Source organism: Eleginops maclovinus, chromosome 19, assembly GCF_036324505.1.
Source record: "Eleginops maclovinus isolate JMC-PN-2008 ecotype Puerto Natales chromosome 19, JC_Emac_rtc_rv5, whole genome shotgun sequence".
Classification (NCBI taxonomy): domain Eukaryota; kingdom Metazoa; phylum Chordata; class Actinopteri; order Perciformes; family Eleginopidae; genus Eleginops; species Eleginops maclovinus.
The window spans coordinates 21,949,907-21,969,891 of NC_086367.1; the positions used below are offsets into that span (position 1 = coordinate 21,949,907).

Below are 19,985 nucleotides of genomic sequence, written 5' to 3' on the forward strand. Positions count from 1 at the left end.
TCTCTCATGTTGTCTTGATCTCATTAATCACCTGTCTATTCTTATGATGAACGGTTTCCTTGGTGCATATCTAACATATAGGACTAGATGCCAATGTCAGCCTAGCTTGTTGTTAGCTTAGCCGCCTACCTAGCTAACGTTAGCTCCTGTTGTTATTGGTTTAGCATGCTGCAGTGTTGGTCTATTATTCTATCTGTGTTATCGGTCTTTCGAGGAAACTGTGTGTCTTTTGAAAGTGTGTGTGTGTGTGTGTGTGTGTGTGTGTGTGTGTTTAGATATCCTCTTTATGTTACGACAGATCATCTGGGATGTGGTTTTGCTTCCACTAGCAATATTTTAATGGACTTCTGCTCCCATTGACAGAGAGAGACAGGAGACATCAAGTTATTTATTTTTCTCATTTGTGATCCCCTCCTTGCAAATGCATCCTCTTTTATTTTTGACTACGCTGTCCTTCAACTGGATCTTTGTTCTTCCTCTTTTCTTTTGTTCTATCCTCTTTTTTACTCCCTAATCTACCTCCTCCTCTTGACTCTCTTCTACTCTGTCTCCTTTCCTCTCGTATCCTAAAATCTTTCTCCAACCATTTCTTAATTTCTATGTCATCCTCTCTTTTCCTCATCTTCTCTCCTTCCTTTTCGTTTATAGCTCCGTTCTCATCTCCTTTTTCTCCTCTTCTCCTCTGTCTTTCCCCTCCTGGCTGCCTCTATAGTTTCTTTTCTCTCTTCCTCCTCTCCTCTCCCAGTATCGATATCATCTGCTGAGACCTCGGGGTGTGGCAGTGAACACGCAGTCCTTTTTTTCTTCTTCTAATGGTCGCTTTACAACACAACCACAACATCAAACCAGCAATTTAGTCATTAACATGTAAACCTAATTAACTAAACCTAATTGTTTAGTTTTAAAGAATCAATTCCATTTGAATAAAATGAATAAAGGCCACAGCAACTAGGCAAGTTTGGGGTTTCAGTTTGCTTCCTCTCACTGAGTAAGTCAGATGATGAGTTCAAATGAATACTGTCACCCAGTTTTTACTTGGATTATTAAAAGGTGTTATATCAGGAAATTAAGGGAAAGCTTGCTACTTGAAAAGACTGCACCGAAGTCCCAGAAAAACCTCAAATTGTGTCTTAGAAATAAAAAGTATTTAATGCGCCGTTGTAGCTGCGTGTTTGATCCTCAATGTGCTGAAATTGGGATTTTCTGGCTCCAATTCTGACAAAGGTTTTTCTGTAAGAAAGGAAATAAATAGGTAATGTAATCCCCATTCAAACCCAAATGCAACTTCATGCTTATATGATATAGGGAGATTTCTAATATGCCTCGAATGCATGTGGCTTTGTATCTCTAAAAGTTGAAATAGAAATGCATCCAAGTTGGATCAGCCAGTCCCTGTCTGTGAGAGAGGCAGCGAGGCCATGTGACAACTATATTATTGAACACACACATCGACCAGTTATTTGTGAAATGCAGCAGGCCGGTCTGTTCAGTCCATCAGTTTGGTGATGCTCAGGGTGGAGAATTGTGGATTGAATTCATGTTGCTTTTTAATTCTTGACATCTGGGCCGATCAGCTGTTTCCTTTCCTGCAAAGACTCTTTTGACCCATGTGACGACAAAGCTTTGCTAACTAGTTGCAAACTTTGCAAACGACGTGATTAAGTGAACTGATTAATCTCTTACTTGAATTGACAAGAGCTACATTTGCTGTACAGCTCTGTATATATTACTGTCAGAGCATATTGCTAAATGCACCAGTAGAGCTGGACCCATTAAACAGTATTGTTTTTGGGCTGACTTAAAAACACAATTTCCTGCTCCTCTGAGGAGAGAGGCTATTTATAACATGCATGTTGGCGGAGCAACAGAACATCTCTGATGCTTCCCGAAGACAGAAACCCTAATTATTGGAAAAGCCTGAAAATGTGGATGGAGTTATCCCTCCATCTTTGACTTTCCCCGACTCTTTCTGACTCTCTTTACTCTGCTTTATTCATGTCTTATAGTCTCTATTAATTAAGATATTTTTGTTTTAGCAACTCTTGTGTGCTGCAAAAGTATTAGGTGTTATGATTAGAATCAAGACGTAGTGCAACAGTCTTTAAAAAGCCAAGATAACAATTAAAATAAGCTAAATTTGTATTAAATGGGTATAAAATACACGTAAAAAAGGCAGATTGAAGTGTAAATATGAGTGAATGTTTTGTTTATGAAAGGCAACAGCAAACAGAAACGTCTTCAGCCTGGATGTTAATGCTATAGTCGGTTCGGATATGCTGTGTAATATTATCCATAATTACTGGAGGAAAGAAACATGGCCTCCACACAGTAATGGTTTGCTCTGGTCGCTGTGGGAATCCGGACCTCGAGAGTGAAGAAGGATAACATAATGTAATGTAATCTGCCGGCACACGAGTGCAGAGGAATGGATCTAATAGTGGTTCTATTAAGGCGTCAACTTTAAACACATTTAGGGTTGTAATTGATTATTTTATTAGGTATTGATGCATTTCAGAAGCTTTGATCAAACTTAGAGTCAGAAAGTAATCAAAACCTCATAGAAGTTTACATTTTCACGTCACATCCTTTTCTTAAACTTAAATTAAGAAAAATTATTATCAGAGAAAAAGGGTTTTTCTTCGGTTTGATTTGGAAAAAGTTAGTCTAGTTCATGTCTAGCTAACACCTCGTAATAACACACACAAGTAAAACCTTAACCAGGGTTTAATTTGCCCTTCAAATCAGACTCCAGTCCTCTGATTTCAATCCTTTATAGCAGATCATTCTCCATGTTTTACTTGCTTCCCATTTTGGTTACACTTTTGCATCGGTCTCTATGTTGCAGGCGAGGCTGATGCTGCTGTTCACACACACACACACACACACACACACACACACACACACACACACACACACACACACACACACGACTAAGTTTGATTAAATATATCTTCTTTTACCTCTGCTGCTAATTTCCGCTGTATTCTGTATTCAGGAACAAGATACAGAGAGAGGGAAAGATTAACGACCTGAAACAGAGGATCCTCCGACACATCTTCCTCCCCTGTGATACATTATTCATACTGGGGCTGGGCTGGAGGACCCCTGAGACCCCCACACACACACACACTGACACACACACACACACACCCTGTTATCCTCCCTTTTAGTGTATCTGGTGGCTGTATTTTATTCCTCCACATCGACCTCTCCACTATTTATTTTTAAGCCGCAGCGACACACACACACACACACACGCACACACACACACACACACACACACACACACACACACACACACACACACACACACACACACACACACACACACACACACACACACACACACACACACACACACACACACACACACACACACACACACACACACACACTCACTCTCTCACTCTCTTTGACTTTCACAGTAACACACAGCGTTTGGTTTGCTGTTAATTATTTATAACATTCGGTTGGCTCAGAGCTCGGTTCACCCCGAGTGTTGTCTGCAGGTGAGGCGCGGCTGAGGGTGTGGCTAAGGGGAGAGCTAGCTGTGTAGCATCAGCACAGGAGGACGTGAAGCATCTTATTCTTATATTACTTACATAACACCTGTTATATTTTGAGTCTGCAGCGGTAAAAGTAATCTTTATGTAGCTCATGATGGACACTTGTGATATAATATATGGCATTTTGAGGGAGAAACAGTTGCTTATTTTATCCGCAAATGCATTTAATTATAGCTTTAGCCATCCGCACTGAAGGACAATACCTTACTTTATATTATCAATTCAAAGATTTGAGACAAAATGAATCCCTGATGGGAACACCACCAACTAAACACATGTATCACTCTTTAAAGGAATACAATTGCACATTTAAGCTCACATTTATTGGACATTTGAAGATCCAGCAGTATCTCGATTGAAGTGAAGGAAACTCTTTTTGCTTCAGTCTGTCGCTCTGTGATTTCAGCTGATAAAACAGCTGCTGTTTTACATAAAAAAAGTCCCCCAGTGAGGCTTTAATCTGAGCTTTAATCTCACAAAAGACAGATGATTCAGATGCTGTGTAATCTGTCTCCTGTCTGACTGCTGATTCACAAACAGCCGGCGAGCTTTGAGTCATCAGTGAGGATTAGACGTCAGAGACGGTGTTGAACAAGATGATTTCTGTAGCGTGTGCGTGCTCTGAAACTGAGCTCACACAGATTTAAGGAGATCTGTATATGTTTAAAATAATCTGGGACTGAACCGTAACCGAAGAGGTCACAGTAAGAGACCTAAAAGTATTTCCTGGGACATGTCTCCATGCTTTAATGTTCAAAAAGCTCTTTATTTTTCTCATACTGCAACTCCTCTTTTACCCTCTGTCTGAAACCAGAGTCCTGTCTGCTCTGATTGGTTAGCTGGCCGGCTCTGTTGTGATTGGGCAACCTCTTAGAGATTTCCCGCCCCTTTAGCTTATCATGTACGATGTGTTGGAGCGCAATATGTTCCTGAGACCTATGAAACACAATGACAGAGCTTCTTTAAGTTGTTTTGTTGAATGATTTGTGAAGGACATAAAACACAGAATGATTTATGATCTGTAATACTGTGTAAATGTTTGTGTATGCATGTGCTGTACTGCTCTCACGTGTCGAGCCTGCGTCCCTGTTGGCATCCCGGCAGGAAAATGACCTATTTACAGTCTAATTAAGTCATGAACACACAGCTCTGTTGTATCGGTATGGAGGGAGGTGGGAGCTAGCAGTATACCAGGTCCTAAATCTCAATTAGAGATTTTGAAGTCATTCATATATCACCAGAAAACCCTCAACGTTAGAAGTGTAAAACCGCTGGAAAACCAACTCAAAAACATTGAAACTTGTCTGGTTTTAAAACTGATCAAGAAAAAACACACTAACTTAATACAGAATTTGATAAAGACTGTTTTATTCCTTGCCCAATATTTCCCCAGACTTTCCTTCGAATAAAGGATGTAACTTCTTTAAAAAACTCCAATTAAGTCTTCAATCAGTCCACAGCAGGTTGGACGAACATGTTAAAAGTAAAGTATGTCTACAGGAAAGTGCAATTAAGTTTTTGCACTGCAGAAAAGTCATTCTAGCTGGGAACAATTAAGCTATTTACTCCTGATTACAGAACACATATACTAGTGGTTAACAGGGAAAATGCAGGGTGAGGAATCTCAATCTATACATTAGTTTAAAGACATGATTCATTAAGTTGTGTGTGACTCACATCGACCTAAAACTACTGTTAAATTACAGTAATGATCCCAGGGGCATTATGGGAAACTGATTCAGAAATCAATAATCTTCATCGGCTCGTTAAGGCTGCAGATGAAGAGGAGTATTGATCCGAGTCATGTCATCACCATAAGCGCTGTCATAGTTTTATGTCGTCATTCTGATCACCACCTCTTTTTAGTCTCCTTATTTCCTCCTCTTCCCTCAACTTTCTCCATCCTTCCTCTCTTTGGTCATGTGACTGGTGATGATGTCATGGTGATGATGTCACGTTTGTCTAAGCCCGCTGACATCATTCGGACACGCCTCGGACAGGAATTGCTTCACATGTAAAAGGTTTTAGGGAAGAGGAGTGTATAGAGGAGATGTTTATAGAGGAGACTTGCTTTTTTAAAGGATTGAGATTAAATAAAGGAATAAGAGAAGAAGAAGTATGCATATCACTTTGATAAATAAGTGCACTGGTACGAGAGAAACAGTAAAGCATCATGACAGAAACAAACACACATTTGCTATAAATTCAGTTTGTTTTCCCGTGAAATGATATAATGGTTTTACAAGCTAATTGGAGACATGTTGTTCTTCTCCTGTTTGGATCAATCCGAGCAGTTTCTCACATTGGACATCATTGAGACACTTTAACGATGTGTCTGAACACCAGCAGAGGGTTGTAGCTTTCCCACCAACCATTACAGAAATAGCTCTTCTAATAGGATTCTTTAAAATGTCCCCAGGGTGTAACACTGTTTGTCCAAATATGCTTTGCAACATATCATTACCCTAGAAGTACTCCCACTCATGTTCTGTTTTAATATCGGCATGCTCTTCTATACCTTTAATATGTCTGAGTTACATATCATCTAAAACTATTCCAGACAGGGATTCATGTCGGTCATGCTTTCCTTGTTGTCTGAAGTAGAAACTACGTTATTAATTCTTGAGGAATTGTTTTGATTGTTCCTCTTGCTGTGGGTGAAAGGATGATTCACTACCATACCTCCATTGTTAATGACAACAGAGAAGTGGTTTGGTTTTATCTTTGTTGTGTTTCTGTTGCTATCGTGTGTAAATGTGTGTGTATAGCTAGTGAAAAGGCAGAGGAGATAGATCAGACTCTTATTCTTAAGGACACTAGAGGGGTCAGCTTATACTTCAATTGAAATTTAAAGCTCCCCTCACTACTATGGGTCTCCAGTGCTAACCCACGTAGAGTAATGGTGTCAGGGCTAATTGGAAAGATTCAAACCCAGTGTCTGGACACATTTATATTCCAGTTACAGCCTCGTCCTCACCCCTGGTCTCTGTTCACCTGGTCTGAACCTGCTCTCCTTCTTTGGGGCAGGTTGAGTCTATCGCTGCTTTTTGTTCTGCTGATCCACTGACATGGTTTCTGTGCCTCACCGCTGCTAATGCTGATCAATACAGAGCCTGACTCACCAGCACTGCAACACACTGCTGCTGCTGCTGGGTCAGTGAGTGTGTGTGAGTGTGTGTGGGTGAGTGTGGGTGGGTGTGTGTGTAGTACAGAGAGAAAGAGAGGTAAAATGGTATTACAGTCAACACTCTTTTTTGAAGGCGTGGGAATAATTTGCCTTTGCTATTCTTGTTTTTAAACTCAGTAAATAATAGAGAGCGTTTTTATGTACACAGATCTGAGAGATGTTGACAGGAAGGTTGTACCTTTTTCAAACCAACAACAACCACTTTTATATTGTGAATGTTACGTCTTTATTTTGCCACACCACACGGACTCAACTATGGTGGATCTATTCAATTTAAATTCCATTTCATTTTGAAGATGTTTTATTAATTGAAAATAAATAATAGAAATAAATATATAATTTAAACTAAATAAGAACTGAAAGGAGTTTAAATGTATTGAAATGAAATTATATTTATAGTTTCCCTTCATTTCTTTACCTTTTTAATTGAAACAGTGCAAAGTAATGGTAGTGATCATCTACTACTACTTTTTTAAATTATGTTTTTATGTGAGTTTTAAAGTTCAGCTGGAATCTGTAGACGGGCTGAACGGGGAGCTGGATGCATATTTTATTCAGAGAGATAAAAAGAGAGTATGAATAAAACCTTTTATTTGTATGCGTCGGCCGCTGCTTAAAAGGATTCAGAGCTACAGCTGAGATGAAGGGGAGGATACACACACTCACACACACACACACACATTCATAACAGTGTGTGTGCAGTGCCATGCTGTGTCAGCCATGTCTGAGAGACAGAGAGAGGATAACAGGGGAGAGAGAAAGTGTGAGAAAGTAGAAACTGGGAAACAGTAAAGAGAGAGAGGCTTTTTTCGTCACCCAACCACATATAGAACAATGTGGATTACTCCGTCTGCCTTTAAGAAACATGGGTTTATCATGTCTTTAAACACCGGGACTCGTGGAGAGGTACCATGTGAATGTGTGTGTTCTTTAATCAGATTTTTCTGGATTTATTTTGCACATCCCTCTTAATGTCTACAGCCATGCTAACAGTGTCAGGCTTGTCCATATGACTACATGCTAATTGACAATGCTAACATGCTGCTGATTAACACCAGGTTTACCATGCTACTTTACCGTGTGAACATGCTAATATTAGCTTATTAGCAATCAAATAAAAATGACAACTGACTGATGGAAATGTCATTAGTACTGCAGGTATGTTGTCATAAACCAAAGCATTAAGACTTCATGTTTGTACTTTTTCATTGCATTGCTCTTTATTTGAACAGAGATACCATTTGCAGTAGTCTCTGTTTTGTCATGTTAGCATTATTTCATTTAAACCTGACACTTGTTGCTAAGACATTTCAAAATAAAAGCCCCCCAGTGGCACAAATGGTATCATATCAGCTGGGGTTTTAATGAAAGCTACAAATCTCGGAGCCACAGTCAGATTTCGTGGAAAAACAAGATCGTTAAAAACCTTAAATGTTTTTATGGTGGGACATAATTTACCAGAGAGCTATTTCGTGTAATTTCCTGGTTCTAGTCTAAACTCTATGTTAAGCATGTCAGATTTGGTCTTCTGTTGTATTTAGTACTCTCCTGTAGATACAGAAAGGAAGACTTGTACAGTATGAGTTCAGTACGTTGTGCTCAGAGGCTCGGAAAGCAAGTTTCACTCCAACAATAACAACAATAATGATGAAACTACAGTCTGTAAATGAATTCACTCCAAAAATCACTTTAATGAATCAGGTCATTCTCAGGTGTGTTTTCATCCAATCATTGCACAGCACACAAATATATGTAGTTTACTAATCACCGAAAATATCTGAAGACAAACTGCTCTCCAGAATGATTCATTAGCAGAGCAGGATATAATTATGTTACTGGTTTATAAAGCACTTAATGGTTTGGCACATATCTCAGCAAGCCTTGAGATCCTCCTCATCCGGCTTTTTAAATATCCCTAAATTCCCCCACAATAAGATGGGCGATGGCTTTGATCTGCTACGCTCCTAAACTGTGGAAATCAATAAGTTTACATCGCTATTATTTTATTATGAATACATGATTATTTGATAGGTTTTTATATATTTAGTTGTATTGATTTATTTTGTCTTTTGTCTGCCTTTTTTTAACGAGAGGAGTCGTTATCTAATTTGTTGTTTTTATTATCATACCTTTTACCTCCTTGTGTCTTAACACGTTGAATCACTATGTTGCTGCAGGTGTCTTAACATCTGATCTGAGAGGAATTTATCGTTGTTGATTTAAATGTGAGCTGCACCTGCTGTAAAAAAGTGTAATAAAAACAAAACTTTATTATTATTATCTTATTATATTGCCTGTCTAATAAACGCTCTTTGTATTCAACTAATAAAAGAGACTTCAGCAGAGGAAATAGAAACCCTGAACTGAATTTTGTTGAATTGAGAAAATCTTAGGAGCTCTAACAACAGATCTTTCTGTAAATCTATTAAACTACACCAAACAAATAGTTAAATATATACATTTTTGTCTGCTGTTTCATTAATGTTTTAAAGCTAAACTTCTCACATCAAATCTATCCCTGGGAAAATCCCTTATGGATTCCTCAGCAGATTTGGATCTTGAAGGAGGTCTTAATTATTCTCTAAGTATTCCATCCAAATATTCATATGCGGGAGTATACAGCCTGGACTTCAATTCAATCTTGATTGCATTATTGTTGCCAAAGCTTCTTTCCATTCTCGGAAGGCGCAAGATCGGTTCTGGATTTGTTCTTGAATTTTGGATTGCTTTCTTCATTTTGTCCAAGACTGCGTAGGGCAGGTTGTCCAGGTGTTTGGTCGTATCTATCAGACCTCCATTGATCGGCTGTGGATCTTTCCACTTGACACCATTGACTACTTCAGCTGCAGTCTTGTAGTTCTGCAGGAATGACAGATTCTCAGTGTTCAGCACTTCCTCTGTGGCTCTGACTGTTTTTGAAAGAGCTGCTATGTCTCGGCTCAGATCCTCACTCCTCCTCTTCATGACCAGGCTCTTGTTTTTCTTTTCCTCCATCAGTGCAAGGATTCTTGCTTTCTGTTCTTCTTGGAGTAACTTCTGAAGCATCGAGAACTCTGCATTGATCTGTCTCTCCGCGTCTTTAGCCTGAACTTCGATGTCCTTGGCGGTCTGATCAAAGTTTCCTTTAATGTCATTGAAGACATCCAGTTTTGCTTGTAGGGGCTTCACGTGTTCTCGTAGATCCTCTCTGTAAACCGGTGCAATTTCAGCTATGGGACTAAATCTGTGGTTGTTGTGAAGACTTGAATGCAGACAGATCACACACACCGGCTGCTGATGGTCCTCACAGAAGAGCTTGAGCTCCTCAGAGTGCAGACTGCAGAACACTGCTGGGCGTTTCTCCTGGGTTTCCCGCAGTAACGCTTCACACAAGTTCTTCAGTGCCAAGTTACAGGGTGGATCAAATTGTTGGGATGGTGTGTTACATAAAGGGCACCTGTGGTTTGATCCCTGTGTCCACCACTGATGCCAGCAGGCTTTGCAGAAAGTGTGGCTGCACGACAGGATGACAGGGTTTTTAAAGATGTCATGGCACACAGGACACCGGAGATCCTCTTTTGGCCGAGAAGCCATTTGCGCTCGTCGAGGGAAGCTGCCAACACCCGCTTCCTCAGAATAAAGAGTCCAGTCGGTCTTGCTTTTACTCCAGAAAGTGTTCAGAAAGTCTTCATTTCAGCCGATGAGTGTCTCCTGTGTTCCCTCCTGTCGCTGCTCTCTCTGTGTGTGGCTCTTGTATGTTTGCTCTTTACTTTTCAAAGGATTTAAAGATTGTGTTTCCTTGTTTGTCTCATGCTATTCTGGTAAGAGATCATTCCCGAGCCATAATACCTGAAACATGAACTGTTATAAAGCTGGGGCGTGTGCTATAATTAGTTTTGGTCCCTGCTGATGTTGCTCCGATGGTCATTACTGTTCTCTTATCTGTTTTTAATGTGACCATAATGGACCAAAGGCTAGTTATATGCAGTTTAGGTTTCTGGAAAGTCGTATAAACTGAGTGTGAAAGTTCAGCCAGGTTTTTTTTATTTTATATTTACAACGAAATCCACCTTTTCACAAGTAATTCAACGTATTTAAACACTTACAGCCGAGCTTACTATCCACATTTTACTCCAGCGATTCAACATCACACGATTCAAACTCACCGAGGATAGTTTGTAGGAACAAAGGATCTTATTTGGTCCTCTTCTTTCTATTCATTTCTATATTTAGGCTTCTTTGTCAAAACCTGGCACTTAAATAAACCAAAACACAACAAGTGGTAGGATATTTTGCTATATAAGCAGCAGTTAATGGAGCCTTAGTAGTCTTGGTACTACCCCGCATCTCAATTTGACTTCTCATTTATTTTCAACTTGTGCAATAAATACACAAACATAACAGATGATAAATAGTGCAGGAAGAGGCAAAACAACTGTGCTTCTTTGTAGCATCCACCTTTAATAATGTTGAGCTCAGAAAAACACAATATCAATAAACAAACAAAAGTAATGGCAAACTTAGATCTACTACAATGATCCATAGAGGTGCAGTATTAAGTTATGTTTGATACGCCATAAAGGTGTCCTCAGACTTACTGGAAGTGACTTGATTGATTTATAAAGTCAATGCAAAGATGTGTATCAGATTGAATGTTGAACTACTCGTACAAAGGTGGAGTTTATTGCTTAAAATGCTGAGTGTACACATTTCACGATCAGTTTATGCGACGCGTATAAAACTGCATGTGCTCTTGGCAGCTTATGATGTCATTAAAACCAAATAAGATGCAATTTTTAGTTTGGATGAAATAAACAAACTCAGCGGACACTGTGTAACATCTTTCCACTTCATAAAGTCTCCTGACCAATAGGAAGTCAGCAGGAGTGAGTGATGAGCCAATTACAGAGCTGGAGTAGTGTCTGACCTTTCAGTCTAATATCTGATGTTCCACTGAGGAAATTACCAAAGATATACATCTCAGCGTGAGCTTTACATGCAGCAGCTGAAGTCCCACCCAAACACACACAGATAAGAGAGAGAAAGATAGGTACTTTATTAATCCCAAATTGGGAAATCAACACAGGCATTTTAGACTTTGCAGACCATTTACATGCACTAAAACCTATATAACACACTACAGGGGAGGAAACCCCCCAAAAAGCAGAATAGGGTCCCTTTAATCCTCCCTCTGCCTTTCTTTTCTTGTCTTCTTTATGCTCCTTCCCTCTCTGACCCTCTGAATTCCTTATTTACGTTTACAAACTCTCTTTCTCTCCTCAGCTTTCTCCATTGAGGCTCGTCCACCATCTTTAGAAACCCTGTACTTCTTCTCTCTCTGACACCATGAGCATCGCAGCGCTCTCCCCCATCGCCCCTGAGCCTCCGTCCCCCATGATCACCTCAGTCACCCCGACCATGGACCCCGACACCTCCACCACCTCCCCCTCTGCTGCCTTCACCCCCGCCCCTCTCAGCCTGGAGGCGGAGCATCAGTCCCAGGAGGATGGGGGCTCCTCACCTGGCCTGGGCCCCAGCAGAGGCGGCCTCACTGGGGGAGGACCTTACCTGGGGCGGGACTCCTCCCATAGGTAAATATCAGCCATGATGATGACAACTCAACTCTTATATGTTTTGGGCTTGTTGTTTTTTTTATTTGTCGAATATTGTGAAGGAGAATCTGACATTTATACAAATCTAAATTTAGAAAAGAAGTCCGAACTTTTAGGAAAAAGTGAACATTTTAAAAAAAGAATCATAAATTGTTAGAAATTGAAACTTAGAGAGAAATTCCAACATTTGAAAAAAAATAAAAGTCTGATCTTTTAGGAGAAAAGTGATAATTTTGAAGAAAAAATCAGAAATTCAAATTTGGAAAAAAAAATCGGAAGTTTGGAAAGAAAATTAAAAGGAAATCAAATTGAATTATAAATAGAAAATGACTGAAGTGTGTAGTTTGAAATCTTCGCCTCTGTCTCACATGCATTATGTGTTGTTTCCAGGTCAAAGAAACCCCCGCCCCTTCACACTGGAGCCGACTGGAAGGTGGTCCTCCACCTGCCGGAGATCGAGAAGTGGCTGAGAGCGACGAGCGACCGAGTCACGCAGCTCACACACTCTGTGAGTCAGGACACCGACAACAGACACGTGGACGTCCACCTGGTGCAGCTCAAGGTAGACACACACACACTTTGACCTGCTGCATCTGTGTGTGTTACATCTGCAGGCTGTGTTTGGGAAGAGTTGACATCATCTGGTTTGTTCAGAGGCATCCCACAATGCAGTGCACACTCACAAAATCTTCTTATCTATTAAACTTTTACATTTTTCTACTCCAACGCTCTTTTGCAAAACACCTTTCCAAATCACTGTCAGGTCCGTTTGCTTTATCTGAAGAATGAGTGTGTGTGGATTTAAAAGACAGAATGGAAACACGTTGTCCGTTTGGCTGTGAGGAGCACTACTTTACAATACTTCAGGCAGGTCGCACATTCGATCTTGTCAGTGTGTTAAACAGGGAGTCTGTTTGCTGTCTTCATGGTTTGGATTTTTCTATCCTGGACACAATATTGTTGACATTGTTAAAACTGGTTCTGCTTAAATAACCTTTTAAATGGCCAACCCACTAAAGAAAAGACACCAAAAGCATCCAACACAGTCGCAGAGCTGTTATTGTGTCTGGTATTGCAGGATTAAAACAACCCTGCTCAGTTGGCAAAAGAAAAGTAAACAGAAAAGAAAGTTTGCAGCAAAATTTGAATGCAGGGTCAAAAGTCCAAGCTTTTAAACCTTCTTGAGACGTCTTTAATTGACTGTAACTTATCTAAACGTCTCTTCTGAACGCTGTTTACACATATATCCTGTCAGCAGAACGGTTGCTAACAGACAGACAGGCCCGCTGTTGGATTTATGAAGACAGCAGAGCATCGGTCGATACGAATGTCTGACCTCAGGCAGCAAATTACCCATAATGCCTTTCCACGCTCTTGGTGTTATGTAATGACTCTCTTCCACGAGTCACGCTGTTGACCGATCACTTATTTATGTAGCTCAGCGCGCAGCCTTCCAGTGAGCACACGACGTTTGGTTTTCCATCACAAGAGTTTATATAAGAGAAAGAGAAAGAATTTACTGCATCTCTAGAGATATACATATGTTAGCTTAGCCTCTGTGTTAGCTCTTAAAGGAGAGGTACCCAAAAATCTGTCATATTGATGTGCTTTCTGACACCAAGGGACAAATTAGTGACCCTGATTTGTTTAAAATGTTATACAACATGTGCATTTCTTAATGAGCTTGTGTAATGACCGGCCACTTCTGAAATATTTACATAGAAATGTCTATTATTTGATTCATGCTGCAGCAATTTAATTAATATATTGAATCAACCCTCAAACTCTTACCCTCTGAGTCAATTTCTTCTTAATATTTTCACTTTCTTTTATATTTACAATTAAGAAAAACAGAAAGCCTGACTTTTCCTTTTCCTGCTAAATTTAATTAACTTCTGGTTCATAAAGTTAATTAAATATGAGCCATGTGTTATGGCTTATATTTAATTTAACCGATTTACCCCCAAATCCTCCCTTGAATCTCTATCCCTGCACACTTCAAATATTAAATAACATTACATTGAACTCGCTCTTTACATGCTGCATTCATGCTCAGATGGAAAAGTCGGATATCTGGAGCTTCCACATCACCGGCTGTGCAATGCTGTGTTCAGGTGCAGGTCATAATGAACATAAACTATTACAGGAGCCGCTGACTCACTGATTCATAAAGAGGCAGCTTTATTCCGTGCAAACCCAGCCAGCAGGGAGGATCTTTGATTGATGAGTGTTTATTTTTAACCACAGTGACTCAGATGTTTCCTCTTCATCAGGAAACTGCTCCCCCCCCCCTCCTCTCCTCCCATCTCCTATCATCTCCACTCCTCTTCCTCTTATCTCCTCTCCTCTCCTCTTCCTCGCATCTCCTCTCATCTCAACTCCTCTTCCTCCCCTCTCCTCTCCTCTCTTGTCTCTCTTCTCTTCTCTTCTCTTCTCTTCTCTTCTCTTCTCTTCTCTTCTCTTCTCTTCTCTTCTCTTCTCTTCTCTTCTCTTCTCTTCTCTTCTCTTTCCTCTCCTCTCCTCTCCTCTCCTCTTCTCTTCCTCCCATCTCCTCTCATCTCAACTCCTCTTCCTCCAATCTCCTCTCCTCTCTTGTCTCCCCTCTCCTCTTCCTCGCCTCTGCTCTCATCTCAACTCCTCTTCCTCCCTTCTCCTCTCCTCTCTTGTCTCTCCTCCCCTCTCCTCCCCTCCCCTCCCCTCCCCTCTCCTCTCCTCTCCTCTCCTCTCCTCTCCTCTCCTCTCCTCTCCTCTCCTCTCCTCTCCTCTCCTCTCCTCTCCTCTCCTCTCCTCTCCCTGTCCCTGTCCCTCTCCCTCTCCCTCTCCTCATTTGCCCCTCTTCTCTCTCCTCAGTGTTTCTCCCTCCTCTCTCTTCTGTGTGTGTGAATAAAACATGGCTGCAGCAGTCGTCGTGTTTCCAGTAACAGCTTCAAACATTAGGAGCTGGAGTCATACTGATGCTCAACACACTGATGTGAAAGTGAGGAGGAAGGTGTGTGTGTGTGTGTGTGTGTGTGTGTGTGTGTGTGTGTGTGTGTGTGTGTGTGTGTGTGTGTGTGTGTGTGTGTGTGTGTGTGTGTGTGTGTGTGTGTGTGTGTGTGTGTGGTCATGGGACTTGCTGGATCACAGCTTGGTTCTGGGAAGTGACAGGTCAGGCTTATAGTGACGACATTATTTGTGTGTGTGTGTGTGAGAGAGAGAGGGAGAGAGACAACTGCATCTTTGTATTGTGTGTGACTGATGTCATCTGGACTGTGTGTGTGTTTGTGTTTCTGTATGTGACTTTGTGTGTATTCAATCCATTCATCAACCTCTGAGGATTCAGTTTGAATCACCAACATCTGAACCAAATTTCTATTTAGTTTTTACTTGATTTCACGAGACATTTTCTGACTTGTCTTTTTAAAAACACCAGACTGAAGCAATGTTTTGCTGCAGCCTGCACATCACTGCCAAATGTGGGAAGTGAAACCACTGGAGGTCAGCAAAAGCAAGATTTTCAGGTTACTTTTTTTGGGTGGTTAATCGCCTGGTAGCACCCTCTAGTGGCGAGAACCAGTAACACCCAAGTATCTCAAAATAAAATCACTTAAACTGTTCTATTTTTGGATTATAGACTGCAATTTTAAAACATTTCTATTAAAACACAGCTGAGCATTTTCCCCCCAATTATGCATTATGCCTTGAATTTTAGAAACCCATTTCCTGCTGTTTTTTGTCACTTTCTTTTCCCTTCCTGTTGGCACTTTAAACTTCTATTTAACAAACTATTGAACTACCTTTTTCTTGTACTGAGCATTAAAGCAAGCATTACAATTTCATTGTTATCTATTCATGTTATAGTGTACCTCTTTATGGTGAGGAAGTGGAAGCTGTCTGAGCTTCTTGAAGGACAGAGCAGATTTTCTCTGGTGGGTGGCGCCCTCTAGTGGTGTAATGCATGTATTACAACAGCGTGGATTTCTCATTAACTCAACATTTATGGCCTTAGATCTCTTCACAACAGCTCTTAAGCACAATATGTATTCAAGGCAAAACATGTAAAACTAATGAATGAAGTATCGTGAATCTGAAGAGGAATCCCTGCCTAGAAACAATATTCTACACACTTAAAAAAATCACACCAAGATCCTTTTAGTGTTTTTGTAAAACTTACCTCAATGTTTGGAGCTCTTATTTTAGTAAAGGATTATTCAAATACATTCTTACTCAATTCACGGCACAGAACGTAACAATAAAACTGAAATAGGGAGTTATTTTGTTTTACTACAGGAAGTAACAGTTAGCCAGATATTGTTTTTGATGCTTTTGTTTATGTTGTTAGTACCACCTGGCAACAGGCGTGTGGAAAGTCTCTGATCAGCTGTTCAGTGGCTCAGCTCATAATTCCTCCTTAAATCAGGATCAATCAAACCAGATGCTGCATCTTAATCAGAGCTTTAGAGATGGTACGAGTATTTTAAACTTCAGACAGAGCCAGGTTCCCTCCTGTTTCGAGTCTTTATGCTATGCTAAGCTAAGCTAACCATGTCTTCATCCCAGCTCTTTACTTTTGAGATTGATATCAATCCTCTCATGCTCTCTTTCTTAGACACCAATGCATTATAGAGTATGCTCAAAGCACTAAAAAAGTACTCATAAATATGTATATTATATTATAAATGTATATTATAACAATAAAAAGCATCATAAATAATTACAATAATAACTATGTCTCATAAAGTAATGTATCGGACTATTTTCCTGATTAATAATATACCTTACACATAATTATACATTGCTATATAATGTGTTAAATCATTATGAAAATGTGTTAATGCTTACATCTCTTATGCTGCACTATAAGCAGATTATTACACAAATATGTTCATGAAATGTAACAGTATATAATATCATATACATCATATTTTCTCTCCAAAACTTTACCTTTTTAAGTAATACAATTTATATTCTGCTGCACAATAAGCAGGTTATCATAAATAATAACTATGTTTACAATTAATGATACCCACGGGCCTTTTGTTGTTGTTGTTGTTGTTGTTGAATGCCTGAGAACTGTTTATTTTAAAGCCCTTCAGTGATTGTGTTTTGTAATAGAGTTCTCCAGTACTGAGTTGAGAACACGAGCGTCCCTCTGTTTTTAAATCCAGGGACAGGTAGCACCAGGCCGAGCTTTACTTGTCCTAATTGCGGGCGTGGCGGCCGGCACGGCGTCGGTTCAGGCGACAGAGCGAGCGATGGGAGCAGACCGATCTCCAGACGCTCTGCTCTCTTTCTCTTTTTCTCCTCTTTCCTTCCTCCCTCCTCTCCCTCGGTCCCTCCCTTCCTCTCTGTCATATTTATAATGCGTTTGCCTGCGGGCCATTCTTCGATAACCTGACCTTGCCACGGAGCGAATGTTGCACATGATTACAGTGATGCAACCACCCTGTGTGTAATTTTATGACTGTGGGTGTGGGTGTGTGTGTGTGTGTGTGTGTGTGTGTGTTCATATACCAGCCTCTCAGCCATTCTTGGTATCCGGCTGCAGGCGGTGTGTAACAGCTGCATGGAGAATGTCCTGCTATGAGAGGGAGGGGCTGCACACACACACACACACACACACACACACACACACACACACACACACACACACACACACACACACACACACACACACACACACACACACAGAATGACAGTACACTTTCTGTATGATTTTCCATTTGCCTTTTTCTCTTTTTCAGATTATCTCTCCGCCTCTTCACCTGTTATTAGAGTACAGGAGGTAGGAAGGGAAGGAGTAAAGAGGGGTACGGCTGCACAATTAATCCTATTTTAATTCTAATCACACTTTAAACTATGCAATATTTGAATAGCTGGAAGCACAACATTTTTTAAAGGTTAATCATACGTGAAAATACTTTTTTTTTTGGGGAATTATTGTGGGCTTGATTTAAAAAATGACCACCCCGTCCTTTATCATCAATCGAAAATTGCAATATCAGTCAAAAAACTTGCAGTACGTTAAGTTTAAATATATAAAAATATAAAGATACAGATATATTATAACCATGCACTTCATCTTGCAGCTTAAAAAAAACACATGAGAGAGAAACTTTGCAGAGAGACATGACCTGTGTGTGTCCCTGATTCAAACCCCCAGAGCTTTATTTAAACCGTCCAGAAGCAGCCGGCGGTCTCCCAGCTGTCGGGGTATTTCCGTCCTCTGATGTCACCGTCGTTGCTACGCCTGGAATTTTGGGAACTTCTCTGGGACAGATATTCATGTTGAGGAGAGGAGGGGGCAAGGAAAGGAGGAGAAGAGGAAAGGAAAGTAGGAAGAGGGCTAATCAGTTCAGCTTTTCAATTGACAGACAACATCATCTCTGTCTTCCAAAACAAAACAACAGAGCAGCAAGTTATGGAGGGTGGAGCGGTTCATACATAAGTAGGAAATTAAAGTAAGTATCAAGCTCTAAACTTGAACTTGAGGCAATACTTTCTTTTAATCAGAACATTTCAGTACAATGAAGAACAGAAAGGACAGACATCGAACATATTTTGAATATTTCAATTTTAAAGCAGAATTTTTTTTCCTGGATGGAAACATCTCTCTCCAGAAAAAAGCCTTAACCTTCAATCTCTCTGTCTCTCTCTGTCGCTATCCTCCCCCCTCTCTTTACAATTGGCAGCTGTTGCACTACAGGCGAAGAATGGGTGTGTGTGTGTGTGTTTGTGTGTGGGGGGGGGGGTTTGGGTTTTGACAGAGAAAGTGAGCTAGAGCAAAGTTAGGGGCTATGAGATGTCCCTGAGCTTCCTCAGGAGTACCAAAATATTTTTTGCGTTTATAAGTTTGTTATCTTTTAAATGAATAATTATCTTCCTGTTGAGCAGATTAAAGGAATTTCCCCTCCTTAAAAGTGACTTGTTCATGCTTTATTTAAAAAGAGATGGTATATTCTCTGTGCATAAGAGACAGCAATTCATTTATCACATTGAGGTTAAAACAGTTCAGATTTGAGTTGTTGAAAGTTTCTATAATGTTGAGTCCCACCCATTTTATTAGATAGAAGATAGAATCGGAGGATGAAGCCCTCTTTATTAGTCACATACGTGCACATAGCAGAGCACACACAGTGAAATGTGTCCTCTGATTAACCCATCCTAGTACTAGGAGCAGCTATTGTGCAGCGCCCGGGGAGCAATGGGGAGGGGGGATTGGAGGTGTCCGGTGCCTTGCTCAAGGGCACCACAGCAGGGCATAGGAGGTGAACTGGGACCTCTCCAAGTAGCAGTCCACTTTCCATATATGAAGTCTGTCCAGGACTTGAACCGGCGACCCTACAATTCCCAGTCCAAGCCCCTACTGACTGATCCACTAAAAGTGATTTGGTGCTTATATAATCAACATAATGGCTGCAGGTCTGATAAAGGCTTGAACTGCAAGTCACAGGTCTGCATCTTCAAGTGTGTGTGTGTTAAATGTGTAAAGGAAACTATGTCACAGCATAAGTGTGTGTGTGTGTGTGTGTGTGTGTGTGTGTGTGTGTGTGTGTATGTGTGTGTGTGTGTGTGTGTGTGTGTTGAAGGGGGGGTGGGTGAAGTTCCTAAAATAACCTCAACTGTTGTCACCCCTCCTCTCCTCTCCCCAACACCAAGCAA

At 40.5% G+C, this 19,985-nt stretch overlaps 2 protein-coding genes across 2 annotated transcripts in view; one reads left to right on the forward strand and one right to left on the reverse strand.

Annotated features, from left to right (window-relative positions):
* Positions 1 to 8,424: 8,424 nt before the first annotated feature.
* LOC134881066 (E3 ubiquitin-protein ligase TRIM35-like) lies at positions 8,425 to 10,659 on the reverse strand. Its single transcript, XM_063908188.1, has one exon. The coding sequence runs from the start codon at positions 10,324 to 10,326 to the stop codon at positions 9,328 to 9,330; it is 999 nt and encodes a 332-aa protein (XP_063764258.1). The 5' UTR covers positions 10,327 to 10,659; the 3' UTR covers positions 8,425 to 9,327.
* A 1,419-nt stretch (positions 10,660 to 12,078) lies between these two features.
* Positions 12,079 to 19,985, forward strand: part of akap6 (A kinase (PRKA) anchor protein 6) — a 136,873-nt gene continuing 128,966 nt past the window's right edge. The window contains 2 exon segments of the mRNA XM_063908026.1: positions 12,079 to 12,323; positions 12,735 to 12,906. Coding sequence (XP_063764096.1) covers positions 12,079 to 12,323; positions 12,735 to 12,906 — 417 coding nt within the window.